This window comes from Pituophis catenifer, unplaced genomic scaffold, assembly GCF_029215685.1.
Source record: "Pituophis catenifer annectens isolate HBS135680 unplaced genomic scaffold, rPitCat1.0.hap2 SCAF_11, whole genome shotgun sequence".
Lineage (NCBI taxonomy): Eukaryota > Metazoa > Chordata > Lepidosauria > Squamata > Colubridae > Pituophis > Pituophis catenifer.
The window spans coordinates 9490463-9503090 of record NW_027256891.1 but is presented as its reverse complement, the minus strand read 5'-3'; the positions used below and the strand labels follow the sequence as shown (position 1 = coordinate 9503090).

Below are 12628 nucleotides of genomic sequence, written 5' to 3'. Positions count from 1 at the left end.
CAAGGTGTGAATCTCACATATTCAACTTGCTAGTGTTAATTAGCCCCCTCCTGAGCTGCCTGTCATGCTCACACTTAGCAGGATTCTGTGGTGCTTTGGATTCAAGTCCACAAAAGATATTTGGGAGAGAGACCCAGTGCCTTGTCTTCAACGCTTTAAAACAGCTGACTTATCCCGGGGCGAAGCAGCAGTACGAGTAGTCCTCAACTTACAACAGTTCGCTTAGTGGCCGAAGTTACAAAGGCACTTAAAAAAAGAGTTATGACCATTTTTCACTTATCACCATTTCCACATCCCCGTGGTCATGTGATTTGCATTCGGATGTTTGTCAACAAGTTCATATTTATGACGGCTGCAGTAGCCCAGGGTCATGTGATCCCATTTTGCGACCTTCCAACAAGCAGTCAGTGGGGAAGCCAGATTCACTTAACAACTGTTACTAATTTAACAACTGCAGTGATTCACAAAGGTGGCAAGAAAAGTCGTAAAATGGGGTAAAATTTCCTGTAAGTTAAGGACTACCTGTAGAAAAGACAAGGCTGCTTTAAAAGTTGCAAAGAATGCTATAATGCACCCAGCATCTTTTTCCATTGTTCAAATATTTTAGCCACCATGCTTAATCCTAATTCCCCCCCCCCCAAAAGAAGGCATTGTCAACCTCATGAGCTTTCTAGAAGCCGCCTCAATTAGTAAAGAATATTTTTTTCTGTAACTTGCTTTTGGATAACCGGGGTTTGTTTTTTTAAAAAAAACAAGGAGTAACACATGCTTACTAGTCATTGTTCAGCAAAGACCTCTGGTGTAGCGTTTCTAATGTAGAACAACATGAGAAGAACAGGGAGGTGGCTTGATTCTTTTGTTACTTCAAAGAACAATAAAATGTTCATCAGATTTCTCTTCTGTTGTGTTTCTCTGGTAACGAGAATGTGTTACGAAGTTGAAAAGTAACTCGAGGACATGAGGATGCATTCTGTAAGAGTGCTATAATCGGACTAAGAGTTGTAGCTATAACATTCCGTTATCTTCAACTTTCCTGCTGCGGATAGGTAATGCTGCATAGCCTCAAACCAACAAAATAGTGAGGTTGGAGTAGAAAAACACCAACATCACAACTGGAAGTTCATGATCACTGATGGTATTTGCAACACCTTAATATTAAGGGCTTTGAAAGCAGTTTCGCCACATTAGCGTGTATGGACTTCAAGTCCCAGAATCCCCTTGCTCAATCCTGAAATCCACACATCTTAAAGTTGTCAAATTTGAGAAACTCTGGTTTAAAATACTGTTTTAAGTATTTAGTATTTTTGAGCTGTGGTGCTGGGGAAGGCTCCTGCATATTCCTTGAACAGCAAAGGAGAACAGACCTGTCACTGTAAGGAAAAATCATCAAACTGTGTCTCACTTAATGACTATAGAGCTTCTCAGTCATCCAGGTCATGGTTGTCCCAACGGTGCTCTTTCAAGAGGCAACTGGACTTTCTGGTTTCTCTTTGAAGATGTTTTGCTTCTCATCGAAGAAGCTTCCTCAGCTCTGATAATGAGCTCTTGGATAAGACGCAAAACGTCTTCGAAGAAAAACCAGAAAGTCCAGTTGCCTCTTGAAAAAGGACCTTTGGGACAACCATGACCTGGATGACTGAGAAGCTCCACAGAAATTTAGCGACGTGTCTCACTTATTTTGGACATGTCATGTGGGGCAATTCACTAGAGAAAGCAATTATGCTTGGAAGAGTTAGCAGTAAACAGGTCACCAAAGAACACGGTGGCTGATACCATCAAGCTGACACTAGCCAGAGCATAAAACAACTCAAAGAAGTATGTCAATGAAGACTCAACCGTCCAGGCCAAAGGTTGAATCATGGCAACTGGACCAAACTTTGTTAATCTGAGAGGTTTCGTGGCTCATCCAAGCAACTTCATCAGCAACTTCAGAGCAAAATTAATTTAACAAAGATTAACAAAGTTTGGTTCAGTTGCCATGATTCAACCTTTAAATTCAAAAGAAGTAGTGCAAGATCAGAAAATGTGCCCCTCAAAGAGTCAGACACAACTAAGCAGATAACATCATCATCGATAAAAATGTTATTTAGTATTTTAAGGCTTCAGGAATACTTAAAAATGGTCTTGAACAGTAATTCTTTTAATAAGTAGTTTGCTGAAACCAGAAATTAGCTACATAAGGTCCTGACAAGTAAATCCAAGGAGTTTCACAATGACAACTACATTAGCTTTTATTCACAAGGAACAATTTATGTTACCTGCACCTTTCCCGAACTAAGTTTAAATCTATCAGCTTTCTATCCGTAACGCCCCGCTCCCATCACGTACGGCATACAGGAGGTAGAAGGATGAAGCCACAGATACTTGCAAAAAGGTTCCAAAAATATTGCAATAAAAAAATCCAGGGAGGCAGTTGAAACCAGTGGCCCTCCAGATGTACAATCCCAGAATCCTCTACTGCTGGCAGTTGGCTGCTGGGAATTGTAGTTCAGCCACTTCTAGAGGGCAAGAGATTCTGCAGCTTTGAATTTTGGCCAGGCTTGCCTAATTTCTGAGCCACCAGACGTGAGCACCAGCTTTTGACTTTTACTAAATACACAATGACCTGAAAGAATAAAGCAGGGATCCCCAACCCTGACCCACTACTGGGCCTTGAGCTGTTCAGAACTGGGCCGCAGAAGTGGTGTGCGTGCACACATCTCCACTTGCGTGAGCAGCATGCACTCCCCTTGCACAAGTGGCAGGTGTGCGTGTCTGCCTCTTGTGCAAATGGAGCTGCACGTGTGTACATGCTTCCCCGCTGCTCTGCGGAACCATCCCTTCCCCTCACCCGCCGGGCTGCAAAGCTGGAAAGGTTGGGGAAGTCTCGAACACAGGAGCCGCTTTTACAGGTAAGAGTCTTCATTTTATTTACCACTTCTTGCAAGATGAGACATCAGATTCCTTTTCTATATGAAAGCAGACGGAACGAGCTATCTTGAAACTGCTCTCTAACAGGGCAACAAGATTTGGCAAAAAACAGTAATAAATTCTGTTAACACAAGGGGACTTTTGGTCACATGGGAAAGTAGAAAGCAGCTACAGTGCAATAAAAATTCAAGTTGTAACATGTTCAGACTGATTTTTTTTTTTTAAAAAAAAAAAACCCTCTTATGAACAGTCTTTAATAGCTTTATGGAGAATGGAATTTAGGTGCTCACAGCAGCTACCCCTCGACCAGCCTTCTGAGGATGGAGGCCAGCCCTCCTTTCGCAACCTTCAAAGGAGTCTTTTCTTCTTTGTTCTCAATGGTGATGCTCGCCCCGTGGGACACCAGGAGCTTCGCTTCGTCCACCCGCTCTTCATCGCATGCTAAGTGGCTGTCAAGGAAACCAAGAATTACTTCCTTTTACAGGCTCAGTTTCAGCAAAAGGCCCTTCTGCATATTTCTTTTTCTATTATAGTTTTTATAATCATGCCGGAGCAAGAGTTCTACAGAAGCTAAAGGCTTGCCAATTTAAATTGCTTGATTGCTTTAATTGCTTGATTAAATTTATATGCTGCTTGTCTCACTATCAAGTCACTTTGGATGGCATATAAAAAATACGCCCAAATATATCTGCTGGATTTGTTTGGCCAAAACAGCTACTTTGGATTCTGTATGACATCTTTAAAAAATTTATTTTATTGATCATGTTAGAAACTGTTCATCTTCCTCACAGAGGGACTCTTTATTGGTAAATTATCAAAAATTGGTAAATACTAAATAAAGCTACTCAATATGACCATCTTGAGCCATGGTGTCGCAGTGGTTAGAGTGCAGTATTGCAGGCTACTTCTGCTGAATGCTGGCTGACTATAATTTGGCAGTTCAAATCTCAACAGGCTCAAGGCTGACTCAGCCTTCCGTCCTTCCGAGGTGGGTAAAATGAGGACCCAGATTGTTGAGGGCAAGAGGCTGACTCTGTAAAACTGTTTAGAGAGGGCTGGAAAGCACTGTGAAGTGATATATAAGTCTAAGTCCTAGTGCTATCTTAGGAGAATCAGAACATTTTGAATATATATTGTGTTCTTTGAGATGATGTAAAAAAAATATACTGACCCAATAGAAAATGCATTTTTCCCAAAGTTACAGTTTGATTCTCTAATGACCTAAATATTTAGTCTTTGTTGCTTCAGCCACACCTGCCGGAACATTTTAGCATTACATCTAAGGGTTAAAGTGTCAGTTCAGGCATCGCATTAATCTAAATCAAGGAAGCTTAGTGGAATTCTAACAGGTCAAATGCTGTTTAAATAGCAATTTAAATAGCTTTAGTAGATAGCATGCCTGTGGTACAACTGGAAGTGCAAATTATGGATTTAGTTTGGGTAAATCTAGTTAAGTATAACTGTCAGGTAAGGACTACATATCAGAATAGATCTAAAAGTTTGCTAATTAAGCAAGGTTGTCTCATGCAATGTAAGCAGATTGATGGTACAGGTACTTAAGACTGCTGTCAAAATCCTGTGTGGCTCTGTCTCCTACAATATAGGTAGTCCTCGACTTACGACCACAAAAAAATTCAGTTGCTAAGGAAGACAGTTGTTAAGTGACTTTTGCTCCATTTTCAGACCTTTCTTGCCACAGTGGTTAAGGGCATCACTGCAGCTCTAAGTTAATAACATGACTTTGCTGACCAGCACCGATTCCCCAAAGCAGGCTGGGAACTATTTTTTAATTATTATAAACCATTAATAGAGACATACAGCTTGGGGTATTTCGGTGAATGAGTATCTATTTTGTTCAGATGTTTAAACAAATCAGGACCAAATTAACCATGATTTCTGGACCTGGGTTAGTTCTGCAAGTTTACAGTATAGGTAGTTCTCAAATTACGAGAGCCTTGATAGTACAAGGGTTTAGTGCACCCTGTTATTAACACAGCTGCCTGCAATTTCTGCTGGTTCGAATCTCTCCAAGGCTCAAGGTTGACTCAGCCTTCCATCCTTTCTAAGGTAGGTGAAATGAGGACCCAGTTTGTGGGGGCAATAAGCTGACTTTGTATAAAATATACAAAAGAATGAAGGCTATTGCTTAAAGCATTGTAAGCCGCCCTGAGTCTCTGGAGAAGGGCGGCATATAAATCAAATTAAAAAAAAAAAAAAAAAATTACGACAATTGAGTCCAAAATTTCTGTTGTTGAGCGAGACATTTGTCATGTGAGTTTTGCCTCATTTTATGATCTTTCTTGCCACAGTTGTTAAGCAACTCGTTTATTAAGTGAGTCTGGCTTCCCTATTGACTTTGCCTGTCAGAAGATTGCAAAACTTGATCACATGTCCGAATTATGATCATGTGATCGTGGAGATGTTACAATGGTCTAAATGTGAAAAACGTTCATAAGTCACTTTTTTCAGTGCCACTGTAATTTTGAACAGTCACTAAACGGATGGCTGTAAATCGAGGACTACCTGTAGATGACTGTTTTATGGCTGGATAAGCTGCCCTGAGTTAATGCCCAAGCCTGGTAATAAATAAAGGGAAGCATCCCATCCTTACAGAGGTGTGTTTCCTTCAGAGTCCTGTAAGTTGACCGAAGCTTTGTGCTTTAGAAGGATCTGTATCATTTTCTGATTCCCTTTGGAGGCTGCTCTGTGCAATGGTGTTGAGGACATGTGATCCTTTGCATCTGGATTAGCTTTGTTCTCCAGCAGCATCAGAGCAATCTATTGGGTGAGAGGAGGAAAGGATGACCGAACCGTTGGCTTTTGAGAAGCAGGGAAAAGAACAAACTCACTGCGCAAAATCTAACCTATAAAGGAGGAAAGACTATAAAGAACATAAGTGAGCAATCAGACGAGGAGAGAACTCATTGGTAGCCTCACAGTGCAATGAATAAGGACATACCATATTTTTTGGAGTATAAGATGCACTTTTTCACCCTATAAAAGAGGGTGAAAATTTGGGTGCATTTTATACACCAAATGTAGCTCCGCCCACCCGCCGGCCCCCACCCTTTGGCCTCTGCCTCCCAGCAATTTACCTCCTTGCAACAAGCAGCAAACAGCCCGTTTCAGCACATCCTGATTAGCACAAGCAGCTGATTGTCAGTTGGAAGGGCCTCCCGACCCTCAGCTGTTTCAGGCTGTAGTGACTGCCATTGCCTATTGCCATGTGGGCCTCCGCTGTTTGCTGCAAGGAGGCATATTGCTGGGAGGCAGAGGCAGATTTTTTTTTGTTTTCCTCCCCAAAAAAGGTAGGTGTCTTATAGTCCAGAGCATCTCATACTCCGAAAAATACGGTACATTCAATTTTGCAGCTACTAAAATTGCTGGACGAGCAGGGACAAAAACAGCCAGGGAAGGGATTAAAGCCTGGGAAACGGGCCCCTTGTCAGTCAAGAGAAGTGCTGGTTTATCCCCACATACTTACAAGGTGAGGGCTTGACAGCACAAAGAAACAACAGCCAACAACTTAATAGCCAGCCATCAACACCCCAATCAACATCTAAAAACCACATGCAACAGGTTTTTATACTACATAAATACCGCAAATGGAACAGCCCGAAGCATATATTCTGCTAGAGAGAAGTTCCCAGAAGATGGGCTCCAGCACAAGTCCGAAAGCTCGGAAGACTAAACCTCTGGGTCCTGATGACTGACCCAGATTGGATCCTGCAACATTATCCTGGGACACGCTTATTCGCCTTCATTTGTGTAAGACTATACTGATGATGTTTTCTAGTTTGGTAATGAAACGTCTACAAGAAGACATCCAAGCTCGGAGAGCATCAAGCATCCCTCAAAATCTAACCTCCTGCTTATTCTTCGATGCGGCGTAATGCAGTGGGGTGCAGCCGTTCTGATTGGTGGCGTTCACCTGAGCTCCTTTCTGAAGGAGAGCTTTCACAATTTCATCCCGGCCAGCCGATGCAGCAATATGCAAAGGGGTCCAGCCAGCCTGGAGAAAGGAAAAAAAAAAAAAAAAAGACTATAGAAATCCTTCCTTTCCCCACCATCCAGTCAGAGCTGAAGAAGCTTCTTGGATGAGAAGCGAAACGACTTCAAAGAAAAGCCAGAAAGTCCAGTTGCCTCTTGAAAAAGCACCTTTGGGACAACCATGACCTGGAGGACTGAGAATCTCCATAGATATAATCACAAAATATTTCCAATTTCCACCCTGCAGGGATGGTGCTGTAGGAGCAGGCACTGGCTGCTGGCTTTTGCTCACTTGCCTTCTGGAATGTAAGGATGCAAATTTATTTATTTATTTATTTATTTATTTTTTATTTATTTTCATATTTATATACCACCCTACTCCCAGGGGACTCAGGGCGGTGAACAGCCAAGATAAAAATACAAATAACATACAAAAGTTAAAAAACTATTAAAAATAGATTAAATAATTTGGGCTCAAAAACAAATTTAAAAACATCCAATTTATGTAAAACATTTAAAACCCAATTTAAAAGGGAGAGTTAGGCCAGACCAGCCTGTTGGAATAAAAATGTTTTTAGGGTGCAGTGGAAAGTGCGTAAATCTTGAATCCTCCGTATCTCCGGGGCTCGTTCCAGATGGCAGGTGCCCCCACAGAGAAGGCTCTCCCCCTGGGGGCTGCCAATCGACATTGTTTGGCCGACGGCACCCTGAGGAGCCCCTCTCTATGGGAGCGAACTGATCAAGCAGTTCATGGATATTTCAATTATTTAGGGGCAGAGGAGGCTCAGCGGCTCATCCGTTAAACACACTGAGCTTGTCAGCGGGAAAGCTGTCAGCCTGAGTTTGAGACCCGAGCGCTGCATGATGAAGTGAGCTCCCGTTCCTTGCTCAAACTCCTGCCCACCTAGCAGTTCAAAAGAATGCAAATTTGAGAAGATAAATAGTACCACTTCAGTGGTACAGGTAATAGTATTCTGTGCTGGCCACATGACCACCGAACGTCTTCGGACAACACCTGCTGCCTTGGTTAAGAAACAGAGATGAGCAGCGCCCCCTAGAGTCAGACATGATTGGATAGATAGGGGAAACCTTTACCTTTAGGGCCAGACTGGGACAATCACCCCAGAACCTTCCATGGTGGGAAGAGGAAACTGGGGGTGGAGACAAGTGGTGGCTGCTGACAGCTATCATTTAATTCCCGGAGAGGAGCTGATTCAAAACTGCTCTTTCAGAAGACGGCTTGGGGAAAGTGTGGGGTAGATGGATCCCTCAGCAGTTGGGGCTTGAAGAAGGAACTCTTTTTGAGAAGATACAGGTAGTCCTCAACTTACCACCACAATTGTGCCCAAAATTTATGCTGTTACGTGAGAAATTTGTTAAGTGACTTTTGCCCCATTTTATGACTTTCCTTGCCACATTGGTTAAGTGAATCACTTAGAATAGAACAGTGTTTCTCAACCTTGGTAGCTTGAAGATGGGTGGACTTCAACTCCCAGAATCCCCCAGCCAGCAGCGCTGGCTGGGGGCTTCTGGGAGTTGAAGTCCACCCATCTTCAAGCTTTCAAGGTTGAGAAACACTGCTATAGAAGATACTCGAGGCAAGCAGAAAGGTCTTAAAAATTTCCTTCCAAAAGGAGAATGCTATCCTAATAGGAATCTGGCATCCTCAGATAAAAAAAAAAAATACAGGTAGTCCTCGCCTTACAACAGTTCATTTTGTGACCGCTCAAAGTTACAATGGCACTGAAAAAAAAAGTGACCTATGACCGTTTTTCACACTTAACGACCGCTGCAGCATCCCCACGGTCAAAATTCAGACAATTAGCACCTGACTCATATTTATGACATTTGCAGTGTTCTGGGGTCATGTGATCACCTCTGACAATCAAAGTCAACAGGGAAGCCAGATACACTTAACGGCCGTGTTACTAACTTAACAACTGCAAGTGATTCACTTAACAACGGTGGGAAAGAAAGGTCGTAAAACGGGGCAAAAGTCACGCAACGAATGTTTTGCTTAGCAACCCAAATGGTTGGCTCAATTGTGGTTGTAAGTTGAGGACTCACCACCCACCAACTACTGAGATCCAGAACCACAGCAATGCACACTGTCTAACCACCAATAATGGTTACATCAACTAAGAGTTCCTAGCAGAGAACAAGATGGCAGAAAAGTACAGAGCCCATCAAAGAGTTTGTAAATAGAAAAGATAAAGGGGGATACTTACATCATCCTTGTCATTAATAGGCACTCCCAGACTTAGCAAAAAGTTAACGATATCTGAATGACCAGCTGAACAGGCCCAATGTAGAGCTGTCCTATTGTCCTAAATGGAAAAGACAAGATTATGTCAATGATCTTTTTGTTTACAGACACAAAGACACAACAGGGGAACAGGATGCTCCCATGAAGAGACAATGTCATCCTTCAAAACGGCTTCTCCTACTTAAAACCCCTCCAAATAAGTGAACTTCAGTTCCCAGAATTCCCCAAACTGCATGGTCCTTACTGAGAATTCTGGTGCTGAACCCTTTATCTGGAAGTTGGCCAGCTAGAGGAAGTTTTCCCTCTATAGGTCACTCCTTTCAAAGCCACACTTTAGAATAAAACTGCTGCCCTTTAAGAAGTATTTAAGAAAGAGCCGTGGTTGTGCAATGATTAGAACGTAGTAGTGCAGGCTAACTCACTGCTCACACCAGCAGTTTGATCCTGGCCAGCTCAAGGTTGACTCAGCCTTCCATCCTTCTGAGGTCGGTAAAATGAGGACCCAGATTGTTGGGGGCAAGAGGCCAACTCTGTAAAACCGCTTAGAGAGGGCTGTAAAAACACTGTGAAGCAATATATAAGTCTAAATGCTATTGCTACCTCAAGCCAGTCAGTATGTACAAATTTTATTGTTGTATTTTGCACATAAAATCCTGAAGAAACAACCTTTAATTTCAGAATGCTGATCTCGAATATTTATTCTAATGAAAATTTTGTGGGGGAAATAGTATTTCCAGGGGGAATGGCTGTGGTTTTGTCAATATACTACAAAAAGATTCTTCTGTAGAAGATTAGTTTGTGCAACAGTGAAAACATTGGATCTAGAGTTGATAAACCTAGCAGTTTTGGAAGTAAATGGGACTAACCCCAATCAAAGGGGTTGAGAAATATTCACAGGCTTCAGCCCATCAGATGCAAGGAATTGCATGGCAAGTATATTTGGTCAACTTTACAGGTGCAATATACCTACTAGTGTATAATAATACTGCATGTCACTTTTAAAATATCACTATCAATTAATCAAGGTGCTACAGGATGTCATTTTTATGAAAGAGGCTAAAAGCCAAGCATAGAGCAGTTTTGCCGAGTCCTGTGAATGAAACTTCCTTTTATCTGAATATTGCATTTGTGTATCTCGCAAAAGAATTCAAGATCAAAACGGTCCAGAAATATTAACCCATGTCAGAGCTAAACTTTGGGTGGGCAGAAGGGTGAGATCTCTCGGTATTCAGCTCCCATCATGCTCAGCACAGCCATCCTGGCTGGGGGATTCTGGGAGTAGAAATCTACCCCTTGAGAGGTCAAGCAGAAAGAACCTCCAGCCCCCAGCCTTAGCACAAGAGAGACAGGGAAGAGTATGATACCAGCCTGCAATGCTATGAACATATTTCCATTGCACAATTGAAGGATGTTCACAAACTGCCTGCTGGCCTTTGCAAGGGAGAGATGCCTCCCTCAAGTTCACTTTGTCTCCTGCAAACTGCTTTATCGTGGGCTGCCTTTGAAATGTGTAGACGGCTAATCTCAGGCTCTTCAGCAGACTCTTGAATTGGGAAGCGTGGGGTTTTACAATTTCAGGGCAATCTGTCTGTTTCAAGAGACACTGAAACGGCTCACAATCATCTCTAAAGCTGCACATCATGCGTGATTGCAGTGTGTCAGAGTCCCTCCTTTTGAAACCCTGCCCAGATTTTAAGAACTGAATAAAGAAGACAGCTGGACTGACACACTGACAGTACAGGTATATTTGGCAGGAATATGAGAGAGGACCTCTTCCAAACACTGGAGGTTCCTGGCAAGTCAAATCTAGAAACAAAGATGCTGTTATTCAGATGAACCTTTGATTTTTATGCATTTTAAGTATTTTCTTATTACAACTTTCAGGACAGTCCATCTGTTGCAGAAGACAACTGGAATTCTTACCTCATTAGCATTTGGGACGACAATATAGCTAGTTGCGATTGAACCACTCATGGTTAAACAAATCATGGGTTATGTGCAAATCTCCTAGTAAGTGTCTAAAGCCACCCAGGAGCTGAGTTGGCCCAGTGGCATCAAGTGCTGGTCTGTTTAACTGGATTATGTTGGGAATCTGAATACCTTATATTGTTTTAATTACACTGACATTTGCATAATACTGTATTGATTGAAGGTTATCAACACTATAATGTTTAAGTAACTGGTGTTTCTCAACCTTGGCAACTTTAAGATGGACCGCAATCCCATAATTCCACAGCCAAGGGTGAGAACACTGATTTAGACTACTGGAAATAAGAGATACAGGTAGTTCTCAATTTACGACCACAATTAAGCCCCAAATTTCTGTTGCTAAAAGAAACGTTTGTTAAGTGGGTTTTGTCTCATTTGCAACTTTTCTTGCCACAGTTAAGTAAATCCTTGCAGTTAAGTTAGTAACACAGTTGTTAAGTGAATTTGACGTCCCCACTGATTTTGCTTAGCAGGTCGCAAAAGGTGCCGACCTGACCCTGGGATGCAGCAGCTGTCGTAAATATGAATCAGTTGCCAAGCATCTGAGTTTTGATCATGTGACTGTGAAGATGCTTCAATGGTTGTGTGAAAAACTGTCATAAGTCACTGTTTTCAGTGCTTGTTGGAGTTTTGAATGGTCATTAAATGAATTGTTGTAAGTCAAGGACTACCTGTATTTTAGCAATATTAGTTACAATTTAGGATGCCAATATTGAGGGTAATTGGACATTTTTTTCCAGAATTGGATATGTAATATACCGATTGCATCAAAGTACTTGTGGTGCAATAAAGGTTTTGGTCTTGATTCCTTAAGGTCTCCACTCTATTATTTGTACATATTGATTACAAAAAAATGGTTTGTTGAATAAGCCACAATACAAAACCTTTCTCAAACAAGACCCTGTTAAGCTACAATGCCTGATCCGGGCTTAAGGCACTGGGCCAAGTGTATGGTTGGGAAGCCAAATTTAAGCCGTGCAAAACAAGCTAATAGGGAGTCTGCTAGACAAGCCAGGATCCAATAAACCATGGTTTGAGATGCCAAGGCCACCAAGACCAGCCACGCTCTCTCCCGCTTGCCGGGCCAACCTGATCGGCGCGTGTCGCCAGGCTCCGGTTGGCGACCAGCCGCTCCTTGACCTCCTCCAACTGCCCCGCGTAAGCCAAGTTACAGAGCTCCACGTTGGACACAGACCCTCCGGCGCCTTGTCCCTCCATCCCGCAGACTGAAGATTCCCAGCGCGCGCCTGCGCAAACTTCACGACGCGGGAGGCGGTGGAGCCGACCGTCCCCGCTCCACCAATCCAGAGGGGCGATCGCAAGAAGAGCGACCAATAGACGCGCCGTTCCCGCCTCCCGGTCCAGCTCCTCCCACTTCCCCGAACGTGGGCTTCCCTCGCGCGCAGGCGCCGCAGAAAGCATCCGGGGGGGCTGATGGGAATTGGAGTGCGCGGAGCGGGAGGGCCGCGGAGG

At 42.9% G+C, this 12628-nt stretch overlaps 1 protein-coding gene across 2 annotated transcripts; it reads right to left on the bottom strand.

The window, feature by feature from the left end:
- Window positions 1-3140: 3140 nt before the first annotated feature.
- Window positions 3141-12381, bottom strand: PSMD10 (proteasome 26S subunit, non-ATPase 10). Of its 2 annotated transcripts, none has more exons than XM_070951835.1 (5): window positions 12245-12381; window positions 9129-9227; window positions 6776-6922; window positions 5522-5688; window positions 3141-3359 (listed from the first exon to the last, which is right to left on the bottom strand). In XM_070951835.1, the coding sequence occupies exons 1-5, from the start codon at window positions 12371-12373 to the stop codon at window positions 3206-3208; spliced, it is 696 nt and encodes a 231-aa protein (XP_070807936.1). In that variant the 5' UTR covers window positions 12374-12381; the 3' UTR covers window positions 3141-3205. The 2 variants fall into 2 exon arrangements, with proteins under 2 accessions (XP_070807936.1, XP_070807937.1); XM_070951836.1 differs by having other exon boundaries at window positions 6842-6922.
- Window positions 12382-12628: the final 247 nt, after the last annotated feature.